General features: G+C 43.2%; 1 protein-coding gene and 1 long non-coding RNA gene across 10 annotated transcripts in view; one reads left to right on the top strand and one right to left on the bottom strand.

The window, feature by feature from the left end:
- Window positions 1–6,741, bottom strand: part of nyap2a (neuronal tyrosine-phosphorylated phosphoinositide-3-kinase adaptor 2a) — a 191,698-nt gene extending 184,957 nt beyond the window's left edge. For 2 of the 8 annotated variants that reach the window (XM_038815690.1, XM_038815696.1), the window contains exons 1-2: window positions 5,484–6,739; window positions 3,785–4,026 (exon numbers count right to left, since the gene is read on the bottom strand). In XM_038815690.1, the coding sequence (XP_038671618.1) occupies window positions 3,785–3,987 (203 nt within the window). In that variant the 5' untranslated portion in view covers window positions 3,988–4,026; window positions 5,484–6,739. Of the gene's footprint in view, window positions 1–3,784; window positions 4,049–5,483 lie in introns of all 8 variants that reach the window. The other 6 variants (XM_038815698.1, XM_038815697.1, XM_038815692.1 and 3 more) reach the window with 6 other exon arrangements.
- Window positions 6,287–15,717, top strand: part of LOC119975818 — a 106,775-nt gene continuing 97,344 nt past the window's right edge. For both annotated transcript variants that reach the window (XR_005462808.1, XR_005462807.1), the window contains exon 1: window positions 6,287–6,365. This is a non-coding gene — a long non-coding RNA (uncharacterized LOC119975818). The remainder of the gene's footprint in view (window positions 6,366–15,717) is intronic.

The following is a 15,717-nucleotide window of genomic DNA, read 5'->3' as shown; positions in this document are numbered from 1 at the left end:
GTAAGAGGTACTGTGAGGTACCCCAATTCAGCAATATCCAGGTCTTTATACAGGGAATAATGGAAAAATGAGGAAAGATTGCATTAATATATGCACCTTGCCACACTCCTGAGAAACATTGAAAACTCTTCACAGGCAATGAATGCTTTTGGAAAGTAGTCACTATTGTTGTGTAGGCTAATTGAAAACCACTTCAAATTTAGCATGGTTCCATGCAGAGCAAGTGAGCTGAATGACCACTTGAGCTGTTTATGGGTGTTTTGGTTGAAGGCCGAATATTGGCCTAGACACTGGCTGAGGCCCCTGGTTTTCTTCAAATAGTGGGCTGAGATCTTTTATGTTCACCTTGATCACTGCATCAAGTAAACTCGGTAATGGTTTATTGTCTCTCCCAAAAGACAGCTCCTCTAGCAGCGCAAATTTCCATGATACAGCGATTTGTATTTCAGAAGCATTTTCCATAATAAAATAAGTAAACATTAGTGTGTTACTCACATCTGTCAGGACATAATTTAAATCAAACAATCTGAAAATCTTGCTTATTGCATAGTCTTGTAGCATTACTAGGTTTCAAAGTATTCTATTTGTGTCTGTGTCACATGGCCCCATGGGCCCACTTTCACTCTATTTATATAAATGGCACATAATAAAGAAGTATTTCATATAGCACACATCTGTGTCTGTCATACCTGAGATGTCACATTTTAAAACTTGTTACAGATGCAAAGCAATTTTAAGACCAGTTAATAGCGAGTCTCATTTTGTTCATTTATTCTGGATTAAGAAGAGACATTGATTAACAAAACTGCTGTCAATTGAGAAACAATTACCCTTTAATTAATCTACAATAAACCAACCTCTAATTAACCTCATAATATTACTATTTATAACTATTAGATCTTGTGGCCTTAAAGGAACAGACCAATTGCCAGTCGTGAAACATTATATTGTGTGTCGTGTGGTATAATGTTACAGTCCTTGTAAAACACCTGGAATTAGGTGGAATTATCCCATCTGGGACTAAGTCCCATGGCCTGGGCTGGGGACAGGAAGTGTTTCCCGCAGCAGAGGCCACCATAGATTTGCGCCATATTGCGGGAACCGGCCTCATTAAATAAGCATTGGGGCATTTTGTGATGTTTAGAGTGGCAGGGCAAGTTGGCAGCTTGTGCCCCACCATCATCTCCGTGCACCATCATCTCCACACATCATCTTTAAAAGACATCTGGACAAAACTGACCCACCGTTGAAGATAGAAGGTGGACCTCCTGAAGATAGAAGTTGGATCTTAAGGAACACTGAGGATTGAGGTTGGACCTCCTCAAAGCTGGAAGATGCACCTCATTGATGCTTCCCCCCACACACTGCTGCATATTTCAGTGTCTACGGTCACTGGAGGTCTGCATCCCAAACTGCGGAGACAGTCACCGACCTTCTTCAGGTAAGTCCCGACTTTTACACATCACATTAGTCCAGATGTGTTCGGGACAGGTGTGATTGCCCAATAACATCGCAAACGATCGGGCATGGGACGGCAATTCCGGTCGGACATTCATCTGCATTCCATAAGCCGAATTCAGATCAATGTTGCGCTGCCATCAAGTGTGCTGTCATGGTGGGCAGACGTGGAAGTTCTCACCGTCATTTTATGGAATGGAATGATTTTTGGACCTTCCACTGCATTCTCCCTGCCCTCCCACCTTTAAACCCACCCGCAGAGGCAGGAGGGTGGGGATGGGAAACCTCTGCCCCACATCATTCAACTTGAATGAAATATATCCAAGGCTGCTGAAAGAAGCAATGAGAGGAAATACCAAAAACTTGAATCAAAATTGTCCAATTCTCTCTAGCTGCAGGTGTAACATGAGAGGACTGAAGGACTGAACACTGACTTGTTCAAAAAGGGCAACAAAACAAAATGACCCAGTAATTACAGTCCTTGGTGATGGACAAACCAACAGAAAAAGTGGAGTAAAATTATCAATCATCATTCAGAAAGGCATGGATTAATCGAGGTCAGTCAGCATGGATTTGTTAAGGGAAGGTTGTGTCTGACTAACTTGACTTGAGAAATGAAGTAACGAGGACAGTTGGTGAGGGTAGCATATTTGATGCAGTCTACATGGATTTTAACTAGGCTTTTGACAAGGCAGACAGGTTAGAAAAGTGAAAGCCCTTGGGATCCAAGGGAAAGTGGCAAGTTGGATCCATAATTAGCTCAATGGCAAAAAGTAAAGGGTTATGGTCGATGAATATTTTTGGCACGGTGTCACAGTGGTTAGCACTGCTGCTTCACTGCGCCAGGGCCCTAGGTTCGATTCCCGGCTTGGGTCACTGTCTATGTGAGTCTGCATGTTCTCCCCATGTCTGCGTGGGTTTCCTCCAGGCGCTCCAATTTCTTTCCACAAGTCCCGAAAGACGTGCTTGTTAGGTGAATTGGACATTCTGAATTCCCCCTCAGTGTTCCCGAACAGGCGCCGGAGTGTGGCGACTGGGGGATTTTCACAGTAACGTCATTGCAGTGTTAATATAAGCCTACTTGTGACACCAATGAAAGTTATTCTTATTAATAGAAGGCCATTTACAGTGAGGTTCCGCAGGACTAAGTAACAGGTGACTTGCTTTTTGTGGTATATATCAATGATTTAGACCTGAATGTAGTGGACATAATTCAGAGGTTTTCAGATGAAGAAAAAATTGGCCTTGCAGTTGTCATATTTGGGGTGAGCAAAAAAATACAAGGGAATACACAGTAAATTTTAGGCTGCTGTAAAGTGTAGAATGACAGAGCGATCTTGGAGGGCACGTCCACCAATTCTTGAATTGGCTAGTCCAGGTAGAAGCGGTGGTTAAGAAGGCACACAGCGGGCAGCACGGTGGCCTAGTGGTTAGCACAACCGCCTCACGGCGCTGAGGTCCCAGGTTCGATCCCGGCTCTGGGTCACTGTCCGTGTGGAGTTTGCACATTCTCCCCGTGTCTGCGTGGGTTTCGCCCCCACAACCCAAAAATGTGCAGAGTAGGTGGATTGGCCACACTAAATTGCCCCTTAATTGGAAAAAATAATTGGGTAATCTAAATTTAAAAAAAAAAGAAGGCACACAGGACACTCTCCTTTATTAGCCAAGGCATGTAATATAAAAGCAGGGATTAAATAAACGTATAAAGCACTAGTTAGACCAGTTAGGCCTGTGTACAGTTCTGGTCGGCATATTAGAGAGAAAATGTGGTCACACTAGAAAGAGTGCCGATGGCATTACGAGGATGTTCCTTGGAATGGAGGATTTTAGCTCTGAGGAACGATTTGATAGGGTGTTATTTTCCCTTTGGGATTGAGGGAAGTGTAATTCAGATGTATAAAATTAAGAGGGGCCTAGAGGGGATAGGAAGGACCACAAGTGGGGGCATAGATTGAAAGTAATTGGCAGAAGGATTAGAGGAGAATTAGTTCACCTGGTGGGCGGTCAGAATTCAGGCCTGAGAGTGTGATCGAGGCAGAAATACCCAGCACATTTTTAAAAGTACTTGGATGTTCCCATGAATTGCGATAACCCAAAAGGACACAGGCTGGATCATGGATTTAGGGTGATTGGCTGTTTTTCAGCCAGCAGAAACATGATGGGCTGAAGGCCTTCGTTTATGCCAGTTTCTGAGATTTTATGAGTCTATGACTTACAGTGGGCATCTCTACCGGGCATTCTCCACTATTTCAGAAGTGTCATTGATATTGGAATGTGCTTTTTTTCCAATTGGTCATCAGATGGAAAAATGTATTTTAATATTTACCGTTTTATTGCTTCCTCTTGCCTCAGCCGTCTTTCACTTTTTTCTTTGAGGTATGCCAAATTTGTTTCATTCCGCATGCGATCATTTTCACGAGCAATGTCTGAGGCATTTTGAATCACCAAAGCATCATAAGCCCTCAGTCCCTTGTCTTCAATGAACTGGAGAAAATTGGTCAAGGCAGCATCTTCCTGCTTAGAAGTCATCTTCCTTCAAAAAGCAGATGTGAAATGGAGTAGCACGTTCTGTGATGTGGAGAGAGTATCTCTATTAAAAACAGCAAGCACGTTCAAATTACTCATCACAGCTATTACCAATAAGGTCAAATGTTTCGTAATTAGACTTGAGGGTTTATTTTCTCTGTTGTGTAAGAGTAATTCCCTATTGCAGGGTGATACACAAAGGGTCAACCAGTTTAAACAGTTGCAGTGAACACTTGCCCCAAGCTTTGATTCTATTTCATTGCGAACGCACACAAAGCTCTCAGTAAAATTACCTTTACTCCCAGTTCATAACTTTAAAAAAATCAAAGTCCAATATCCAGAAACTTCCTTCATCAGGGACTGGAAACTGTTAAAATGTTGTTTAATCAGAACGGGCCAGTGAACACAATGAAGAGCTGTTTGAAGTTAGATCGTCCCACATTGCCAGTTGCTCTAGGCGGATGCACCAGGATAGGCAAAATAACCATTTAGAAATTGTGAAATCATTGTCTCTCCCTGAATCACATTTATTCCTCTTGATGGGTGCAGAGGGGAACTCACAATTAAAATTAGAAAATTTGTGCAAGCTAATTTCGTTCTTGCACATTTACTGTGGATGCCATGGTACACGTGCATGCAGCTGCTGCATGGCGCTCAAGGGAGAATTGATTCCAATTGCACTTTCTTGTTACATTTTGGAGCAAAGCAAGAGTATTTTTAAAGCACACTCAAAATAAGGCATGTTTCATGTGACATACAGTAATGGCTGTGGAATAAATTGCACACGGCAAACAAAATGGATTCTACAGCAAATGTCAGAATTGCATGTAGCATGTACAAGACTCAGAGCATCACAGACTGCAATCCCATTTAACGGATGGGCTGAGCTTCTGGGTGAATGTGTGATAAATGATTCCAGGAGGAAGTTGTGGTGCTTGTCAAAAAACTGCCATGATAGCATAAATGATTAATAAACTATAGAAGAAATGCACAGTGTTCGGTTTGCCAGCTATAATGAATTATTAATAAAAGTTATTGGCTCATTAATAAAGAAGTGACTTGTGAAGGCAATACATGATGATAACTTTAATTTCAAAAATGTAAACTAGTTCCTTTTTTTAAGATTTGCCCTCCCATAAAATCTGTGCAGGTAGTCACTGGTTAACAGGGAGAATTAATTCCACTTAACCTTCTGTGCACTGAATGACCTTTTTTGTCCCAATAGCATCCTTTAATGTGTATTACCCGCACCGTTTGATTTTGATAATGAAATAAAAAGAAAGGTACACAGAAAATAGGAGATCAATTTTTAAAAAATTATGTTAGTTCTGGAACGTGCGATTTCTGGAACCAACGATAAAATAATGACCTTGATCTATGTTAATTTTTATTTGGGTGCTGAAATGCCATTGCAGTCCTCGAACGGTTAATTGAAATCCAGCAAACACAAGAGCAGATCACTCAAACAGACAATGTGGTAAAAGAATCAGCAAACATACCCACATGTGCTGAGATACTGAACGAAAGCAGTTAGGAGACCACTGTCCACTGTGTTGCCTTTAAACAAATGAACTTTTAAATAAAGCCCTTCTCCTTTCCTGTCGATCACCTCAGTGCAGTTCGAAGGATTTTCTTTTCCGGTACTAACTGTCCAGCAACACTTTTTTAAATCAAGCTTTCCTTGCAGCACATTGCATGAAGCTTTAAGTCCTGTCGATTCTCGTGGTGCGCAGGAAAAAAAGCAGGAAAATGACAAGTTGATTATTTTCCCCCCTCTTAGATTGTTTACCATGCAAAAATTGTCCTTGGATTCTTTGTTGTTGGCTTTAGCTCAGATTGAGAACAGGTGCTGTCTTCCACTTATCCACATCCATCGAGAGAAACCAAGGGAGGGGGGCCCCGGCTGTAAATTACACCCTTGCTTGTCAGTCTAGTGAAAAGACAGCTGGATCCTTTTCACCCACTTTAAAACACCGAAGGAAACGGCACAGCCCTAATACAATCACCTCCAGTCCGCCAGCAAGCTTCATTTGCACACGCTAATGTTACCCAGGCAAAAAGAGATGCGAATAATAAATAAACGGCAGCATCTTCTAATGGTTTCCTCCTGGTACAGAGAGATGCTTTCTCATCCTTTCCCTTCTCCCTATTAGCTTCAGCAGGTTCTGTGCATTCTGTCTTGTGGCATCATCTCTCCTCCCCCCGCCACCGCTCACCCCTCCCCAATAAGTACTGGCAAGCTTACAATCCTCAGCTGCTTCAGTCCTTGAAACTAACTGCGGATTAATCAAGGATTCTGAATGTTAAATCAACAGCCAGCAAAGGCAGCCTACCTTCTTGTGGAAATAGCAGTTCTGTTTCGGTCTGTGTGCAGTCTGCAGGTATTTACTGACCGTCTGATCAACATGCCAGCACTCTGGACAGCTTTTGGCTAGGCCCATCGATGAGGGGAAGGGGATCAGTGTCTGTGGTGGCAGAGAAAGCAGCAAAGCAAACTCACTCTGCTTTCAATATCAGCTCCCAGGGGTCGCGATCCTCATTAGAGGCTGCTGTCTAGGCAGCAACCCATGCTCCCTTTCCTCCCCACACAACAGTCCTCTTTAATTAGTGAACGAGGCTGCACAGAATTTAAAATAACTGCCTCAATTCCACTGTGTGGCACACCTTGTGTTATTCCCCCACAGCTCGGAAAAGCAGTCAAAGTCAACCTCTCACTGATGTGGATCCTTCTCACGTGATGGGGAAAGGTGAATTTGAGCACGTGACGCTTCAGTAAAATGAGCAGCCGCTTAATTCTGACAAGGCAGTCAATGCTCCATATCCTCTTTTCAATTCTTTTTCCTCCATGTATGGTGCAACGTGAAATTATTCTTCACAGAGATTAGTCTGCTTGAGAAACATGAAATGGTGGTGAAGAAAAGGCTGGGGAATTTTTAAATCTTGTTCAAATTAAATGAGAATTAAAGTTTCCTCACTGTTCTTTTAGCACCACGGACAGCAATCTAGTGTCAGTGTCTTCGTGTCGAGTGAGCATGCAGATGTTTTGCTTCTTTCTTTTCCACCCTTTGTCATGGCGATGACTTTTAATGATTGCATTTACTAAAACAACTCGACAAAGACCGCAGCTTCCATTATGATTCGTGCAATTCTATCACCTCCCCTTCTTGAGTTAATTACAATTGTGTAACATTCGCTACTATGCCGCCAAGAGGGCTTTTAAGCTGCGACTGCAGCTGGGGGTCTCCAATGCAGTGTCAGCTAGTTCTCAAGCAGAGAACCACAAGATCCTTTGGGGATATATGGCCTTTCCCTTAAAAGCCAGAATGTCAAAAGTCTTTTATTCTTAATATCTGTGTTGGTGGATTCCTTGGCCTGTGAAATGTGTGCCGAGCCAATGTCTGCATAAGCACAGAGTTCAGTGAACTTGAAGGCAGTCAGCCAGTTACAAAAAGATGATTACAGCGACTGAGTGTCCCAGATTCACACCTCAACAAGAACAAAAAGCACTTATCTTAGTTTCTCTCTTCTCGGTTACTTTTGTTCCCTCCTTTGATCCCATTCCTCCTTCTGCGCATCATCCTTAATCACAACTGTGAGTGATCTTGCCAAAGCTGTTCTGTAACAATATCTTAAGAGATCTGAGTGAGCCACTTGAGTTTGACTTGGCTTTGATGTTTTTCTCCCTGCGTGGTGCTGTTTCACCTTGACATCGCATTTTCCCCCTCAGCCCCTGATTTCTACAGAAAACCTTGTAGTGCTCCATAATTCTGTGAAAACGTCAAGCTCCCCCCCCCCCCCCCCACCGTAAATACATACAAACAGACAATGCTGGAAACGCTCAGCTGGTCAGGCAGCCTCTGGGCTAACGCAAACAAGGTGAACATTTCAGGTTGATAACATCTCATCAAAACTGAGCAAAGTCGGAGACAGGAAAAGGTTTCAAGAAGGGGGAGAAGAGGAAGGTGGGAAAAAAGATCAAAAGCAAAGGTTTGTGATAAGGTGTGAGGCAGGAGAATTAAATAATAATAATAATCGCTTATTGTCACAAGTAGGCTTCAATGAAGTTACTGTGAAAAGCCCCTAGTCGCCACATTCCGGTGCCTGTTCGGGGAGGCCGGTACGGGAATTGAACCCGTGCTGCTGGCATTGTTCTGCATTACCCTGTTCTGCTGTTTAGCCCACTGTGCCCACGATGGCAAAGGGTCGATGTTGCAAGGCCAATGGCAAGGTCACTTGCCCCATGGCTATCAACTAAATGTAAATCCTTTTTTTTGTTAAATCCCTTCTTCTGAAACCAAGAGCAGGAGGAATTCTCAACACCACAGACATCGCAGTTGCACCCTCAAGGCAACCCCCATCCTCCCCCAACCCTCCTTAGATGCTGACTAAGCCACCTCCTGGGACTTAGCTGATGATTGCTGATACATAGCCCCAACTTGGTTTCTCCAACTGGGTAAGTTGCTTGTCTGCTCTCCACAAACAGCCTAATGAGATTATGCAGTTGAGGCCTGAGGACCAATTCCTATTCACCCTAGCGTTTCTTTCATCAGACCTGTGATAGAAATGAACCAGTTCCAAGTCTGCGCCATCAGGATTGTGCAATACTGATATGAAAGGTTTAGTGACCTCCCCAGGACTGCCACAGTGTTACGCTGGGCACTCTGCTTTTCTTCTTTGATCACCCTTGGCAACAGCATACTTCAAGTATCTTCCACAACTAATTCTTCATATTTCACTCCCTTTAGATGCTTTTAATTTGACAACTTATTTTATGGTGAGCCAGGCACATTATTTTGCTATGTCCACTTCTACAGCCTAGTTCCCCACCTTGCCTATGCCTCCTGGCACATATTCCGAACCAGTAATCTTACCGCCATTAGCTCTACCTTTTTTTCAAAGCAAAGAAAACACTCAATTCTCATCAAAGACAGATGACCAGAGCGGTGAGCCTTTAACCCACTCCACCTCTTCAAGGACAAGGCTGTAGAGATCATGGACTCAACTCTTGATGCAGACCCTAACCCTAACCAGCATCTTGTTGGTGCCAGGTTAATGAATGATAGGCTACATTGTTACCTGACATCCCTCTGAAGCACGTTTCAGATGGAACGTTCCACTGCCTATCTTTCTCTCCTTGAACCTGAAGGATAATGCTCACCCACTCTTTTCTATCCACTCCTTTCTTGCGGATCCACTACAGCAATGGGAGGCACATGAATAATGATGATAAAAACAAGGAGAAGAAAGCAGAGATGGAGAATGTGTCCTCTTTGATGAAGCAGAGAATATGAACATAAGGAATAGGAAAAGGAGATGACCATACAACCCTTCAAGTCTGCTCTGGATATTTAATATGATCATGGCTAATCTTCAGCCTCAATTTGACTTTCCTGTCTGTTCCCATTATCACTGGATTCTCTGAGAGACCAAAGACAGAATTTTCATCTAGCGGAATTTTCCAATCCGATTGAAGTCAATGGACATTTGGATGGTTTGCCAATCCATTCAGGGCTGAATCAGCACTGCTTCGTCATATCTGGCAAATCTGATAACGTTCTTTGAGGAAGTAACAAGGGTGCTTGACAAAGGAGAACCAGTTGACGTGATTTATTTAGATTTCCAGAAGGCCTTTGATAAGGTGCCACATAGGAAACTGTTAAATAAGTTAAGAGCCCATGGTGTTACGGGAAAGATCCTGGCATGGATAGAAGGTTGGCTGACTGGCAGAAGGCAGAGAGTGGGGATAAATGGGGTTTTTTCAGGATGGCAGCTGGTGACTAGTGGCATCCCTTAGGGGTTGGTGCTGGGGCCACAACTTTTCACCATATACATTAATGATCTGGAAGAAGGAACTGAAGGCACTGTTGCTAAATTTTCAGATGATACAAAGATCTGTAGAGGAACAGGTAGTATTGAGGAAGCAGGCGGGCTGCAGAAAGACTTGGATAGGCTAGGAGAGTGGGCAAAAAAGTGGCAGATTGAATACAATGTGGAAAAGTGTGAGGTTATGCATTTTGGAAGGAGAAATGGAGGTATAGACTATTTTCTAAGTGGGGAAATGCTTAGGAAATCAGAAGGACAAAGGGACTTGGGAGTCCTTGTTCATGATTCTCTTAAGGTTAATGTGCAGGTTCAGTCGGCAGTTAGGAAGGCAAATGCAATGTTAGCATTCATGTTGAGAGGGCTAGAATACAAGAGCATGGATGTACTTCTGAGGCTATTTAAGGCTCTGGTCAGACACCATTTGGAGTATTGTGAGCAGTTTTCGGCCCTGTATCTAAGGAAGGATGTGCTGGCCTTGGAAAGGGTCCAGAGGAGGTTCACAAGAATGTCCCTGGAATGAAGAGCTTGTCTTATGAGGAACAGTTGAGGACTCTGGATCTGTACTCGTTGGAGTTTAGAAGGATGAGGAGGATCTTATTGAAACTTACAGGATACTGCGAGGCCTGGATAGAGTGGACGTGGAGAGGATGTTTCTACTTGTAGGAAAAACTAGAAGCAGAGGCACCATCTCAGACTAACGGGACGATCCTTTAAAACAGAGATGAGGAGGAATTTCTTCAGCCAGAGGGTGGTGAATCTGTGGAACTCTGTTGAAGAAAGCTGTGGAGGCCAAATTGCTGAGTGTCTTGAAGACAGAGATAGATGGACGGCACGTGGCACAGTGGTTAGCTGAAGACCCGGGTTCGAATCCCGGCCCTGGGTTATTGTCCATGTGGAACTTGCGCATTCTCTCCGTGTCTACGTGGATTTAACCCCCACAACCCAAAGATGTGCAGGCTAGCTGGATTGGCCATACTAAGTTGCCCCTTAATTGAAAAAAAATAAGAATTGGGTACTCTAAATTTATTTTAAAAAAGACAGAGATAGATAGGTCCAAATTACTCAGCTTCTGATAAGGGGACAACCCTCTCACTCTAATGCTGTATGATAACCAGACCAACACTAATGGTAATAGTTTCACCCCACCCCATCTTCTTTTCCCTCAATCTGCATCTGTAGTACTTGCTTCCTCTCTCCTATGCACCAGCTGGGAGACTATTATCTGAGGGGGCGAGTTAGGTCATGGTATTGAGGATACAGCACCAAATCATTCACTGTGCATGAGGGGCAGGAGGAGTTGGGACTTCATGGGGATGTGGCCCCTTCCCAGTGTAGATCAATGGCTTTGGAGTGATGGTGTCCAGATCTCATTGGGGATTTCCTGAAGCAAGGATGTAATAATAATAATCTTTTATTGTCACAAGTATGAAGTTACTGTGAAAAGCCCCTAGTTGCCACATTCTAGTGCCTGTTCGGGTAAGCGCGTACGGGAATTAAACCCGCGCTGCTGGCCTGGTTCTGCATCACAAACCAGGTGTCTAACCCACTGAGCTAAACCAGCCCTTAGATGTTTGAAGACCATTACATTTATATGAAGGTCAAAGATCAATTTTCAAGGATTTAAGGCAATTGCAATGTAGAATTCTCTTGCCGACAATCGTGCATTACTCCAACATCATGGAAGCTTTGTCTTTCATGCAGGTTGCCGAGGGAGTGAGTGGCAACCTAAATGGCAGCAGATACCCATCTGAAAGTGGCCAGGGAGCAATCGGTGCCCCCAACTCAGTGGAAACACAGGCTGCAGTTCTGGAATGGAGCGCAAGAAGAATTGCAGTTGCAGAATGTGGAGACCACTATGTCTCCGGGCTTTCAGGATCTGATAACTATCCAGCAGGCCAACAAATTCAGCACTTAGTGTAATGTTGAGAGCTGGAGTCCCTCTGCTTGATTCTGCTGCTTCTCAGGCTGAGAATACCTGCTCCATTGCTTTTCACACGTATACTGCCATGTGAGAGAGTCTCCATTAATATCAAATATTCATTGTCCTAGTTCAGTCATGCCAATATTGTACTGGGAAAGCCTCTTCTGGATAACATGATTCAGTAGAAAATGATCAAAAGTTTGGCTAGGGAAATTTTGTTGCATGTGACTTTTTTCAGTGGTCGTAATGCACATCAGTGATTTGCCTCATCGAGCGGATTTAGTCAGTTATCTTGGGAGGTGGGACTAATCTTGTGCAGTAGCCGACAGCAGCCAATAGCAAATCAGCAACCTGTTTTGCACCATCCCAACTTTCTTTTTCATGGATCTCATGAGCTGTCGATCCACTCCTATTTTGTTATGTTACTTTAGACAAATTTCACTCCCTGTGTCTTCATATAATTACAGGTATACCAGGTACCAGAGATAGCATTGAAAAGCTTGTCTGCTTCCATCCATATCTGATGGTTCAGAGGCAGTTGCTCAGTGGCCACTTCTTCTGGTCTCTCCCTCCTTCGACAAGTTCTCACAGCGCCTGGTCACCATGCTTGCTTTTTATCTCTTCCAGCTTCCATAGCACAGAAAAATTACCAGCTGCCCTACTTTCATCTGCTTTACCTCAGAGGTTTCAATGGGACATTTAACATTGCTGACAGATGTTAGCACTCATTATTGATATTGCCACTCCATTGAACAGCCCACTGAATGGGTATTAGGATGAATTTATTGCTGGTCCCAAAATAATGAAATCTTGCGTTAACAAACATGCTTATTAACTCTGACACTAAGTCCTGAAGAGATGCTCGGTTAACTCTTGAATCCATCTCCAACAGCAAAACCTGGCTTTTATTGCCTGGCTTCTAAAAGTAGTTACCACGATATCATCTTTTTGATGTTTGATTGGCAGCTTTGCTGTTATTTGCTTGATCTTGGGTTCGGTATTCGTTGAAATGGAAAGAATATTGTTGAAAAATGATTCACTGGCGCCGTGGCTTGGAATTCGCTCACATAACAAACCGCCGTGTTTCACAGGCAGTTCTGCAAGAACCTGATTGTGGTGTTCTTTGTAGTTCTAATCCTAGGATGGTTGGCGTAGTATTCACAAAGACCACAAATAGCTTTTATATTGAACTAAGCTAAATATTTATTTACACAACTTAATTGGTTTCAACACATACTCCTAGCTAATACAGTTGGTAATAAACATACAATCTACACTCAACTATTACAAATCTCTACACTAATACATTAACTATGACCTGCTCTCACTCACACTATCTTTCCGACAGCCTGTCTTCTAGCTTTCTCCTTAACCTCTCACCCCCAAGGCTTAGCATCAATGCTTTATTTGGTTCTATATCTAGATCCCTCTAATGGTTGATTTGGACATAATATTAACCCATACAGTTCTGTATATTTATCATAATGTCACACTGATGATGCATTCAGAAGTGGTTTCTTGAAAGCAAAGTACAAAAGCTGAAGTTGTCCAACATTTTTGAAATTGTGACTTATTCTTGCTTTGTTTCCGGGGAAAAGCTAATCGTGCTTGCACCTTAGGAACTCCGTGATTTATGGTATTTTTGCAAGTGTTCATGTCAATTGAGCTCATTTTTGGGAAGCAACGTGCTTCAGAAAGAAATTCCCGCAAAGCATTCCTTTTATCCACCATGTTCACCCAGAGGGAGAAGAGGAAGATGAGCTGCCATTCAACCAGGGGGATTAGGCTAGACTGGGAACCCTCGCAGAGGTACCCTGTGAGCAGAGGCCATGATGCTTATTTCTCAACATATCATTACCGATATGCTTCCAGATGCTTCATTTCACTCTTGCAGCTGTGAAAGCCCTTACCTCCCCAAAGAATGAGCTGCAGAGCTCATCAAGGATGATGCTCCAATACAGGAGAAAACAACACTGAAGGTAAGACAATATTTTATTACTGCGTTGCTCCAAGCGGCTACTACTGACTTCTGTCAAGTTAGTTAATGTGAAGTGCATTGTTGCATTAGTAAGAGTACAAATGTCTTGTGCATCCAACCGCCTCAGTTCATCTCAGTTTGACCCTGGTAAATGAGTGAGAAGGTTGATAACTTTAATAGAATTGTAAGTATTTTTCGAAGTTGTTGGAGCAATTCACTGCAGGTATGTGGTGATAAATCCACCCTCACCATTTAATTAGCTGTTAAGGGACTTTGTTCTTTGTAACTAGCATCGCAACTTTCTTCACATTGATACTATGTTTGCAAGGAACTGCTGTGATTCCTTTATTCGGAAACAGTCTTAAGTCCCTACTCCCTTTAACAAATAAAGGCAGTTAACAGAAAGCTACTCGGTGACAATGCTTGCTGATGTTCCCTTCTCAATTGATTCCACTATATTAAACTGACGCGGAAGAGGAGCATTAGGTCACATATGGACTAGAATCAGGATTAAGCAAACTACTGGTCTTTTGAAAGGAAGATTCAAGAGCCTTCAGTGGTCAGGTTTTCAAAGCTCGGTGTTCAGAATAGTAATAGCTTGTTGTGTGCCGCATGTTTTCTTGTTGTGGAAGAAAGACTTTCAGATAGACATCTCTGAGAAGGAAAGCGAAGTAGTGGCTGAAACTATCAAGCAGGAAGTGATGGGGCATGACGAGGATCATTTGCATCACAGTCAGCTGCAGGTCCAATTCATATTGCAGGTTAAATATCAAGGTCACTATTCTCCAAACCCCAGGCTTATTTTTTATTTTTTTTTCTCCATTTCCAGTTACATTTTTTTGACCGAATGTAACAACTATTAACATTTGCAGTTCCAATTCATTTTGGGATTATGAAGTACGGATCAATGACTTGGGCACAAAAATCAAATCTGACATTCCAGTGCAGTATTGAGGAAACGATGCACTATCCGAGGGTCAATCTTTCAGATGACACATTCAACTGAGGCCCTATCTACCCTCTCAAGTGGGTGTGATAGAGCCTATGGCTCTATTTTGAAGGGGATGAAGTGCCCTAGTCAACGTTCATCCCTCAATCAACATCACACAGATTATCTGCTCATTATCATATTGCTGTTTTCGGGGGCGGGGGGGGGGGGGGGCGGGGGGGGCTTCCTGTGTGCACATTAGCTGTTGTACTTCTAATTACAACAGCAACTATATTTCAATAGTATCTCATTGCCTGTAAAGCACTTTGACATGTCCAGTGCTCATGAAAAGCAATATAGAATAAAATGGAAACCTTAATTTTCATCTTGAACTATAGCATGTAATACATCACTACGGTTATGGTTCTGCTACAATTTGATAACACCTAAGATAAGAACCACCCTCACACATGCCTCTTGCAAGTTTTTTAACATTTCTTTCTCAGATGTGCACTTTGCTGGCTAGGTCAGCATTTATTGCCCATTTCGTATTGCCCTTGAGAAGGTCAGCCACTTTCTTGAACCGCTGAAGTCCCTATGGTGTAGATACACCCACAGTGCTGTTAGGGAGGGAGTTCCACTATTCTGACCCAGTGGCAGTCAAGAAATGGCAATATAGTTCCAATTCAGGATAGTGAGTGGCTTCGGGGGGGAACTTGCAAATGGTGGTGTTCCCATGTATCTGTTGTCCTTTTAGATGGTACAGATCATGGGCTTGATTCAACCAAATGGGAACAAAGTCCCATAGCGAGTGCGTTTAGCCGCGTGTTTCCTGGCGATTGCAGTGTTGAGAAACACATGGCTATTCAACGTGACTCGCATTGGAAAGGGGCCTCAACGGGAAACGCGCGGCCGATGCCGCACATAGTTTTGTACAGTGGGGAGCTCCGCTTGCCAGAACTTCTCCGTGTAGCAAGAGATTGGGACGCCATTTTAAAATGGGGTCCAAAACTCTGATGCCCCCAAAGTGATCACGATCTCCCCCCAGCCAGAATGCACTATTGGAGGATCCCCAGAACCTCC

Source organism: Scyliorhinus canicula, chromosome 13 (assembly GCF_902713615.1).
Source record: "Scyliorhinus canicula chromosome 13, sScyCan1.1, whole genome shotgun sequence".
In the NCBI taxonomy this organism is placed as follows: domain Eukaryota; kingdom Metazoa; phylum Chordata; class Chondrichthyes; order Carcharhiniformes; family Scyliorhinidae; genus Scyliorhinus; species Scyliorhinus canicula.
This window is presented reverse-complemented; position numbering and strand designations above follow the sequence as displayed.